The 11928-nt window shown below is 34.5% G+C and overlaps 1 protein-coding gene across 1 annotated transcript; it reads right to left on the bottom strand.

Annotated features, from left to right (window-relative positions):
- Positions 1-8784: 8784 nt before the first annotated feature.
- LOC119191554 lies at positions 8785-11719 on the bottom strand. Its single transcript, XM_037445444.1, has 5 exons — positions 11659-11719; positions 10608-10827; positions 9981-10111; positions 9195-9503; positions 8785-8939 (listed from the first exon to the last, which is right to left on the bottom strand). Exons 1-5 carry the CDS (start codon positions 11717-11719, stop codon positions 8785-8787), a joined length of 876 nt encoding a protein of 291 aa, XP_037301341.1.
- Between the last annotated feature and the right edge of the window lie 209 nt (positions 11720-11928).

Here is an 11928-nt window from a genome sequence, read left to right as displayed (position 1 = left end):
GGTCCATAGTCTATCACGCTGGCCTAATGAGGTTTGGAAGACTTTTATATGTATAACTTCGATATCCGTAAAGAATTCTATGTAGGTTTCTGTCACGATGTATTTCGTCCCTTTAAAAGATTGATAATTCACAAGAATATACACTGTGAAATCTTGAGTTTTGAGCTTGTGGACCTTCGACGGCTTGACCATTCGATTCTCAGACTATAGCCGCTAGGTGTCGTTATAAAATTCTATTTAAAATGGTTTCTATCATCTCTCCTCGTAGTCTCAGTCACGGTCTTTTAATGCTCAGTCTTTACCTTTTCACATTCCGCTCCGATCGCAAAATATCCAACGCACAGAACAAATAATTTTAGAGAACATTTTGTCACTATTATTTTCGTGAGAAGCTGATATGTTACTGAAGATATCAGGTGAAATACCACCATTTATAGTGTTTCTTTGAAGGTTGTGTATTTGACCCGAGGACGAAACGTAAAACAAAACATCTACTAGTTTTGCACTTTATTTTTTTCTAAGAGGAAAAAGGTGACTCCTTCTAAACCTGTGTTCTGAGCTGTCGTACGTTTTATTGCAATTTTCAGAGTTCCGTAATCAAACGTTTCTAATGTTAATTATTGTTTTAAGTTACAAGACTATCTTTTATATGTGTAACAGACCCTCCGTTAGAAAATATGACTCCAGGTCGATTTCGGACGCTGAGTAGCAGTATGCATACATTGTTGTGTTCCTATTTGAATTAGCTAGTACATATATTAACTGACATTATGAGAGGTAAGTAACATATTGCCACGGAGCGCCTTGTAAGTTGTAATTATAATTTTTTAAGGTCTTTCTATTGTTTATGGGTGACCCTTATCATCAGGTGAGCGGTTCGCTATCTTATCATTAAGTTGTATAGAAAATATTTTCGGATGACAGTGGCAATATTGTTTTTTAAATGCTAAGCAGAATAGTTAAAATTTATATCGAATATTAGGAATTCGAATTCTTTAATTTTTCTGTAACATGGTTGAAAAAGTATCTAGCGTGAACACAGAACTGGGGCATAACAGCATGTGCAAGAAGATCCAACATGACAAGTTAGCTTTTGGTTTCTTACGAATTAAAATGAAATTAAATTCCATCTGAGATGTGTGATAAAATATATCAACGAGATTACTAAGCTTTCGACACCGAAACGAAGTGTCGAGGCAATAGCCGCAGGTTCAAACCCCAGACACACCTTTGACTTTACGAAGCTACATATCTTGACTTATCGTTTGCTTCAACAAGGATAGTGTTGTGAAGAAACCGACATAACTGAGAATTCTTTATCAGGTTTAATCATGAATTTAAAAGGTATGTGAAACCGGTTATGTCTTTGCGGAATGTATTGGCACTTATGATATCAGCCCTTTATTATGTCCCACTGCTCGGTATGATTGACTGCTTCGGTGGCGTCTTGTACTGAATGCGTGGTACGACAGCGCTCTGAGGGTTCGAATCCCGGATCTGGCAAAGTGATATTTGGTTTTTTCTGCTCAGTATCAGCCCGTAGTCTGGAATTTGTGCCCAATTTGGCAATAGGCTCGCCCTCTATCACACCATGAGACGCTACACACTTAGTGAAAAGTGGGTGCCTTTGGTTGCGTTGTCTGCATACCCCTTCGGGGATAAATGCGTGATGTTGTGTGTGTGTGTGTGCTCGGCACGGGCCTCCTCTCACTACCGGGAGAAGGTTTAAATCAATCTCAAAATTCCTATCGGAGAACTTTGTTGGTATGCAGGTTTCCTCGCGATGCCTTCCTTCACCGAAAGCAAGCGATAAAAAATATACATAATTTATTAGAAAAGTCAGAGGTGTGTGCTCTTGGGATTTGAACCTACGGACAGTCGCGGCAGCCCGTTCCACATCCAACTAGGCTATCGCCGCTTTTATATTGACACTTACGGTAACAATTTTAAATTTAAGACTATTAAGAATTAATATTATAGATTACGATTTAATAATAACTAATTGCAAGTACAAGCTTCTAATAATCATTATTAAACACTAATGATAATTAGAGTAATATATGTTCGGACTATTATTCATAACACCGCCTAAAGCGTATTGGCTTGGTTTCATTTTGTGTAAATGGATAACATATCAATTAAAACACGTTACTATAAACGCTATTATAACGTCGCATTTAACGTTATTGACCAATATTGTTATAACTAGTATTTACTTTCCACCGCGCTCGCGTTTACTTTTTACAGTTTAATATGCACACAAAATTGATTTTACTTTACTTCTAACTTACATTTACACATCTTTACTGTCGCATGAATGTGATTAGAAGTTAAGGCTAGAGGCTAAGTTACATTACAGCAACTGGATAAAAAAAACGGACAATTGAGTTGGACACGCGCACGTAGTGTTCCGTAACACCTTGTAGGTAAGGTATTTAAATATATAAGTTCGAAGCTGACAAATTTTACTTTGTCGTTCAATCCTGAGAGACGTTTATTGCATCAACCGCAAATAATATGTTTGTAATAGTAAATTCACTTTTTCCTTTTTAAAGTCCATATTTATGGATTTCCATATAGTTTTCAGCTTATTTCCTTTAGATTCAGGCACTATAAGAGATTGTTCTTCCCATATTTCATGATTCTAGAGCAAAGGGAACCGTACGAACGAGTACCAGGTTCTGATTCCCTTGTGAAATCGCAAAATATGCGACAAACTGTCATAATATCTTTTGATCGCGTTGTCTTACAAGTTTGATATTTTCACAACTGAAAGAGACCATAGATCCGATTATCTATAGATAATATGAAATAAAGTCCCCAAAGCTATCTGTATGTATTAAGTGATTGATTTTTCTCATAAATCTACTGAACTGATTTTTGTACGGTTTTTACTAAAAGATAGTGCAATTTTTGAGGATGGTTTAGACTACTTTTGATCCTAGAATTTAAATAAAAAATGTGACACATCGATTTCGATCGCGGGCGAAAGCTGCGGGCGCAGCTAGTTTTATATATTTCAATTAGATACCTTTACGTATTTCTGCAAAAGTCTTGACAGATAAACTTACGGACTACAAAGTGATGCTATAAGCGGCCTTCCTTTCGGGAAGTACGGAACTCCAAAACCGCACATAATACACAAATCAATTTGCATTAACTTAAACCATCTTATCTCGAAAGCCATTCTAACAGTCGATATCGTAAGCACTAATCCAACTATGGCTCGGTAACCGCGACCAGAATATACATTTTATTCGATGTTCGTGAACCGAATAGGGTAACTCACAAGGGCGATGGGACGTGTATTTGGCAACCCTAACGAGAACTTTCAAAAATCGAGCTTTTGCTGACTGGTATGCATATAAAAACGTCACAAGAAAACAAAATTGGCAATTGTTTACTTGGACAACATGATTATTCTAGTTGTTATAGTTTTAAACCAAACTAAAACGCTTTCGAAAAATATTATGGGAACAATCTGGAGAAAAAAATCTTTCGAATAAAAAAACATTTATCCAAATCGGTTCACAAATGACCGAGATCCGAGGTAATAAACAGAAAAAAACCTTTTTTATAAGTCGGTTAAAAATATCCAACACTTTATTCTTTCATTCTGTTCTGTTTTAAAATTATTACTCTACCGCAGTAATAAGAGCATTCATCGAAAAAAATATAATGAAAGACTTATAAAGCTACGCTGTAGACATATAATTTTTACATTTTGCATGGCCGATACTAGGTTTACAATTGACAGAAAACAGACATGAATTACAGACTTTTGTATGGATTTGCAGACGCAAAATTTTCCCTCTTTGCTAATTTCTGTCTTGGACGCAAAGTGTTCTAAGATTATAAAGAGCGGACATTGAGTAGATTGTCATACAAAAATTTTGCGCTGTGATGGTAACTCAGTCTACCGTGAAGTAGCAAGACACTAATTCAAAATACTTCTTATTTTTTACATATATTGATTTGCACATTCGAATGCCCACATTACCATATTTTTGGTATATATGTTATTTTTGTGTGAATATCTAAGGACGCTGTGACATCTTGTCACTCAGATATTTTAAATAAGACGACTCATCAATTGGTAATAAATTTTGGAGTAAAAATTTCGTCCTGATGACCGGTCTATAACTAACTATACTGTTTAATGTCTTTGCTTGGATATTGTGTGTCACACTGGTGTAGTATTTATATATCTTGAACAATATATATTGTCTAAAATATTTGAAAACTATATAATTAATAATATGTTCACCACAGCTAGTCAAAGCCCCTTAAAAATCCATGGAGATCGAATAAGTAAACAGTAAATAAGTTTTAAACATTGAAAAAGTAATTCAGATACACTGCGCATAATCATTACAGCACCGCCCCGTACATTTCACGAACCGTCCACGACATTTTGTTCTGAACAACTCTCGCGAATGCATGTTTATTAGCTCACTGTATTAAAACAATGCATACGATTGTGAGATGAATGAGATGTTTTTAAAAGTTCGTTCAGAATGTTCTACTCGCTGACCTCCATTGTTCCATTCGAAATTTAAAAATATATTTTGTTTAAATGCTTTCGTTGCTATGTAGAAATGCGAAATTATATGTAACTAGCTTTTGCTCGCGGCTTTGCCCGCGTGAAGGAGTTTCCGGGATAAACGTCCCGCTATATATTTTATCGGTATAGAAAGTAGCCTATATAACCCCCCAGGGTCGACTATCTCCATCCAAACTTCATAAAAATCCGTTCAGTCGATTCTGAGAAAATCGATAACATACAGACAGAAAAGGGGACTTTGTTTTATAATATGTTTAAGTACAAAAAAAGACAAAGTTTATCTACATTAAATACTAAAAGCGATAAATGTATTTATTTTGAAAAAAGTTTGATAAATTTTGTAAAATGTGCATTGTAAAACAAGTAACCGATTTAATTATATTTATGGCTCACTATTTTGGTCATAATGGCTTTTACATAAAAGGTAGATATATGCTGTCGCGGACTTTTATTTGAAACTGTTTAAGGCAAACAATCCTACATCATCTTGGTCTAATTCAAACGGTTTAGGCACCGTACGCCAAAATACCAATATTTTCCGAATTACTTGATATGTATCGTTATATTATGACTAAATTACACAAAATCATTATAAAATGTAGCCTATATGTTATTCAGATGAATAACCAATATTACTGTAAAGTTTCATTCAAATACGTTCAGTAACTCCGGAAAAGAGGAATAAACATACACACATCCATACATCCATCTTCACAAACTTTCGCATTTATAATATTAGTAGGACTAGCGGGACTGGCAGACGATGTCCTGCCACAGACCGCATTTTATGTAAACTGCCATTAACCTTTTAGGTTTCGACAACAGCGCCACCTATCGGATCCAGAATTATGCCATGACTCAACCTGGAAGTAACTAAACTATTACAAATATATTCAATGAGATTGGGTTAGGTGATTTTGGAGTTTTGCGTGTACGAAAAAATATTTTTCCCAAATTATCCATTGATTTTTGAACATTATTCTTTGATACAAACTTTGTCCTCATTATTAGGAAAACAATACATAAGGAATCAGTCAAGACGGTCGAACCATTGTCTTGTAAGACAGTGCAACAACAATTTGTTGATCTGTTTAAAATTACCAGCCCATTTTCGAGATCGAATTAAAAATAGGCCATATATTGAAATCGGCTGTTGTAAATTTGATGGAAATCGAACGTTGCGAAATTCTTGTGCCCGCATAAAGCGTAAGTTTGCACATCTCAATACAAACACCTGTGCACTGACCATGTAGATTTGAAATGCAGATAAAGCGCCCCGAATGACATTTATACTACCTCTAAATATAAAAGTAATATCTTTTTCATCCGAGCACAGCAAAGTGACCCCTATATTAGATACTGGAGTGGTGTCCAATAGAATGTTGACTGACGAGAAATGATTATCCCTCGGCAAACGACGCTATGACGCTGGCCTGTTGGAACCAGAAATACACAGGCTGATCCCGGAACGCGACACACTTACGTGGGCCACTACGGCAGGTTTTAACGCCTTGTGTACGATGGTCGCAATCTGGGAGGATATAAAATATACCCTACCACCAACAAAAGTAAAGTATTAAGTGCTCTCTGAGTTGGTCGACAGAAACGCAACTATTACAACCGTTATTGGCTAAGCATTACTTCCATTCCTTAGCGTGATGGGGTAAAGTGATTGATGGGGAAATAGTTGCATCGAAAGAAGTTCCAATTTAAACGTATTCTTATTTTGTATGCTGTGGTCTCCTATAATTGAAGAAGCACGCCACATTGTTAATTGTAAAACTGCTATAAAATTGTTTTTATTAAATGTCGTGTATCCTTCTTAAATAAATTAATAAATTTTGATTACATATTCAAGGACTGAATTTTCGCGTCTCAAAGTAATACACTGGTACTAGTTAAGACCCTTTATTCCTCATGCATTAATACAGCAAATATCCTATTTATATATAGGTATGTCATGTAGTAGTTCTGTTTTAAAGGTGCTGCGATCTTCAAACTTCGAGAATGTACCTTTGAGGGTAGCGGTTGAATTTTGTATGAAACGCCTGATGCACCGGTGTGCTCCCGAAGGGTGTGTTGCAGTTCAACTTACCGCCGTTTTTGTCTCAAAATGGACCAATCAGAACAAAGTATTTTTTGATATACTTACAAATGAGTTATTTTGATTGTTCTGTTCTCGGAATTGGTTGAAAATTAAGATTCGGATTTAATCAACCATGGATGAATAACAATACATAAGTGTAATGCCTTAGATATATCTCTAAATAAATTATATAACAGATGGCTAATGTTTTATTACTCAAAGAAAATATTTAAAAAATTACAAATCTATATATACTTATAAAACAAAGACGGGTTTGTTACAACACTTATAACTCGAGATCTGCTGAACCAATTTTCATGGTTATTGATTCGTTGGAGTTGTCTCCGCCCCGAATAGCAGAATACATCTTAAAACAATGAAAACTCGATACGTGTAATAATACTTAATCATTTCAATAAATGCTCATTGTCGTTTATTACATGTCAAACATTTGTTGTCCAATCCTGTCAAATACTGTAACAACTATTTATGTGTGCGTTCAGAAATTTATTTTGTGTAAAATGTCTCGAAAGTTTAGGTACTGTTATATTTGTTTGTTTTAGACATTAATTTGTGTAAATTATTTATTAATTTTTAATTTTTTAGAAAAAAAAAACCATACGCATATTAGCTGTAAATGGTAAGAGAGGGAAAGGAATAGGGTAGAGGAGAGAGGGACCATCTCGAATAGAAGTGTATAGACAAATCGAGAAAAATCCAAAATAGCTCGGACCGGGACTCGAACCCGGGACCTTTTGATTACAAGTCATTTGCTCTTCCTTCTGAACTATCCGAGTTACTTTAGATTCACATTCGTTTTGTCTATATCTATTATCGAGCCACACCGTCCGTCATACGGTAGTACACCATACGCATATTAGCTGTAAATGGTAAGAGAGGGAAAGGAATAGGGTAGAGGAGAGAGGGACCATCTCGAATAGAAGTGTATAGACAAATCGAGAAAAATCTAAAATAGCTCGGAATAATACCTAAGACTTATTCTACAGGTTAACAAAAGTGTAAATGCCTTTTTTAAGGTTGTCTATGATTTTTCTTGATAAGCTATTGTCTATGTCTCGAAAGTTCAGGCACTGTTATGAATTAATCCGAGTGTATCCCAATCTGCACAACATAGTTTTCAATCATTTTTTTCTGACATGTGTTTGAAGTACTTAATTATTATTATTTTTAAATTTTTATTCTCATTCTGTATGTATTCATCATCGTTCTTCATTCATCATAATAAAATACTTTTATATTTTGTATCATTGTATAACGTTCATCAAAGCCTAAATTAGTTCAGCTAAAAGGTAACACGACACTCATTGACTGTTAGGCGGTACGAAGTTCGCCGGGTCAGCTAGTTACAAATAAAGTAATATGTACGTCGTAACTCTATTTTTTGTAATCCAAATTATCATATTATGTGACTTATAAAAATGCATCTTCTTAAATGTATTTTTGTTTTTAATATATTGAAAAAATCATTTTGGCAGTTGACAACACCTCCAAGGTCACCATTTATTATTACAAAGTTTTTTATATCTATAAAGTAGTTAAGAATTATGATTTTCTTAATATTAGCTCTAAAGTGAGAAGAAATTGACTCTTACAATTTTGATTTATAAACGTCATTGCATTGAAGATATATATATTTTTTAATATTACTTGTGATAATAACAGAGTCAAATGATTATAATTTCTTATTAGTCGCTTACCACAAACATGTTGTCTTTTATTTATCTTGTAGAATGATTATGACATTTAGAACATTAAATCATGAAAATAAAATATTTCGATTTTCGAACTAGTATTCAGTCTTAAAATCTTCTAGACTTAAAGCTACGATGAAGAATATATTAAGAAAGAAAACAAATAAGTTTTTATTTATATTCATTTATTTAACAATAACATTTCAGTTGAGAATTTCTAATGAATTTTTTGTTCAAACTTGTCGGTATATTGTAAAAAAATAAGCATTCCTTTTATGTTTTAAAGATGCCAATCTTATAACCATTTGAACATAACAAAAAAAACAATTTATATTAAAACTATTACAACAAAAATATGCAACTATATAATCTGTGAAATAGCAACGTTTATAATTTTTAAACGAATAATTTTTCCAGTGCTTTTATGCAATGATTTCCAGTTCATCAATGGGTAGCCCTGCCAGGAACTTGTTCATTGCAGCGATCACGATGTCCGCAAGCTCCTTGATGATGGGTTTACCAATTTCGGGCACCAGATCCCTCCAACTCTCACGGATGATCGCACGGATAGGATCAACTGCAATAATACCGGTATCATCAATATTACTAATGAACCGTTATTTCTAACACAACTTACACTACAGCTCCTATTGTCCAGACGAGAATTTATATTCACATTCTCATGTGTACTACTCTCTTGAGTAATACTTCTGATCTAGATTTTGTTCGTAGACTACACAAGAGTACAATACATTCATCCTTTTTAATATTAATGTATTCTTAAAGAAGAAAAGTGGAGTGGCAATGTTTCTTCGCCACACATTTCTGCCACTTTCTGTGCTATTGGATATGTCTTTAGTCATATTGAACCAAATACTATTCCCATAAAAGTATGTCTTTTCAAAAAGTTCAAAATCTTTATGAGCAGAACTCAGGGGCTCTGTTTGTTTAAACTGGGCTACTGCTTTGATATTTGTAATACACTTACCTTTGGTATTATCTCCGTTGAACAGATTGTGGAATTCAATGAATAATTGCTCAATAAAGTTGAATTTCAAATCGTATGTTGCAATTTTGTAGTGTTCGGCGCCATTCTTATTGAATTTCTGCAGATTAGCTTTCACTGTGAGCTTCACTTTTTCTGTAAATTAGTGAAATGTTTAACGATAAGATTTCTAACCCTGTTTTGTCCCTATATCAAATTATTTGATGTGAGTAAGAAAATTACAAATGATTGCTTAGCAATTTAAAACAATGATTAGTAACGATAATTTTCAAAGGAGTAATTGTTTCAAAATAAATGTAATATTACGGATATTGAGAATTATTTACTGGCAAAGAAATTGGTTTCGAAAGTTTTTTTGCGCCGAATCTACGTTAGTTCAATAACACTCGAGCCAGCTTAGGTTAGTTCTGTCTATCACTATGAGATGAATTCTTCATTCTTTCAATAGCCAACACTTTATTTACTACCCTATTATTCTTGTCATTAGTTTCACTACAAACATCTGCCTTAACCATGACTAAAATGTTTGTAGATAAAGTTGTATTGATTCCATACATCTATCTTGACAATGAGTAAGAGAACTTCAAAGACTTCAAAGAACAAAAATATTACCAGTTTTCATCTCCGTCTGACCATGTCCCTCGACAGGTACGCTAAGGAGAGAACCTCCTGCAGTGTAAACCCCCTTAACTTCGATTGGAGTCTCAATCACTACAGTCAGCACAGTTTTATCGTTGTTAGCTCTGTAATCAGCATAAGCATTTGATATAAATGATATATATGACATAGGGTAGCTGGTTTTCATTAGCACAATATTACAAAGTATATTTCTTGGGATCACGCAGACACTTGTTGTAAGTATCATGTTCTGAGTGAATACGACATTTATTTTAGGTGTTATAAATAAATTGATAATCATAATAGAAAATAATAGAAGTTTTTTAAAACTTAAAACAAATATAGTTGACAAAAGTAAAATTACAATAAATATAGATGTAATAATTATAGGTTCGGGTAGCTCAGACGGCGGTGTACGTTCGTAGGCGTCGATGTTAGTTCGTAAGAGAGGCAATAATATGGTTGCATTCTACCCGGTAGAGATACTGGCTCTTGACTTTCTCTAGAGGAAATTCATATAAATGATCACCAGACTTGGGTATCGAGCCGTAGACATAATCGGTATTCAAATCGGAATACTTAAAGGATAAAGAATTGTAAAAGCAAACGGTTTGAACTTACTCTACTTTCTTCAAAACAGCTTTTTTCAAGCCCACCACAGTCAAGTCTTCGAACTTCAGCTTAAGGGTGCCTGAATCAGCTACTGCTTTCTTGATGAATAATGGATCTACGGGCGGTGTGTTGAGTTCTTTTATGCCCTCGACAAAGTGTGGTACGACTTTATTACCAGAGGTGAGGAGACAGGCCTTGTCAGTCCATACGCACTTGTCAATATAACTCACTGAAAAAGATGGTTACATAGATACCTTGGTTACAAATATTTTTTAAATCAATGAGGAAATGAGACATGATTATAAGTATTATAATAAAATTACAATCTTTGTTTTATGTACTGTCTAATGCCAAACGGGCTTCCTCTCCTACCGAGAGGTCCATAGTCTATCACGCTGGCCTAATGTGGCTTGGAATACTTTATATAACTTCGAAATCCGTATGTACAATTCTTTGATATGTAGGAATCGTCACAAGATTTTTCGTCCCTTTAAAAACATCGATAATTCACAAAGAAAATACACTGCGAAATCTTGAGTTTTGAGCTTGTGGACCTTCGCCTTGGCAGACCGTTCGATTCTCAGGCTATAGCCGCTAGGTATTGTTATAAAATTCTATTTAAATTGGTTTCTATTATCTGTATAACTCCTCGTAAAGTCTCGATATCACGGTCATTTTTAATGTTCAGTCTTTACTTTTTTCCACATTCCGCTCCGAGCGCGAAATAACCAACGCACAGAACAAATAATTTTAGAGAGAACATTTTGTCACTATTATTTTTCGTGAGAAGCTGACACGTTACTGAAGATATCAGGTGAAATACCACCATTTATAGTGTTTCTTTGAAGGTTGTGTATTTGACCCGAGGACGAAACGTAAAACAAAACATCTACTAGTTTTGCACTTTATTTTTTTCTAAGAGGAAAAAGGTGACTCCTTCTAAACCTGTGTTCCGAGCTGTCGTACGTTTATTCCGATTTTTCAGAGTTCCGTAATCAAACGTTTCTAATGTTAATTATTGTTTTAAGTTACAAGACTATCTTTTATATGTGTAACAGACCCTCCGTTAGAAAATATGACTCCAGGTCGATTTCGGACGCTGAGTAGCAGTATGCATGCATTGTTGTGTTCCGATTTGAATTAGCTTGTACATATATTAACTGACATTATGAGAGGTAAGTAATATATTGCCACGGAGCGCCTTGTAAGTTGTAATTATAATTGTTTAAGGACTTTCTATTGTTTATGGGTGACCCTTATCATCAGGTGAGCGGTTCGCTATCTTATCATTAAGTTGTATAGAAAATATTTTCCGATGAAAGTGGCAATA

This window comes from Manduca sexta, unplaced genomic scaffold (assembly GCF_014839805.1).
Source record: "Manduca sexta isolate Smith_Timp_Sample1 unplaced genomic scaffold, JHU_Msex_v1.0 HiC_scaffold_1640, whole genome shotgun sequence".
NCBI classification, from domain to species: Eukaryota; Metazoa; Arthropoda; class Insecta; order Lepidoptera; family Sphingidae; genus Manduca; species Manduca sexta.
This window is presented reverse-complemented; position numbering and strand designations above follow the sequence as displayed.

What these genes read in the sequence shown, in the direction of transcription:
- LOC119191554 (XM_037445444.1), bottom strand. Translation starts at nt 11,719, where the DNA reads ATGCATGCATACTGCTACTCAGCGTCCGAAATCGACCTGGAGTCATAT. An exon ending in GCTGTTTTGAAGAAAGTAGA is followed by an intron (nt 10,112 to 10,607) that starts GTAAGTTCAAAC and finishes TGCTGATTACAG; the next exon opens with AGCTAACAACGATAAAACTG. An exon ending in CATATCCAATAGCACAGAAA is followed by an intron (nt 8,940 to 9,194) that starts GTGGCAGAAATG and finishes GTATTATTGCAG; the next exon opens with TTGATCCTATCCGTGCGATC.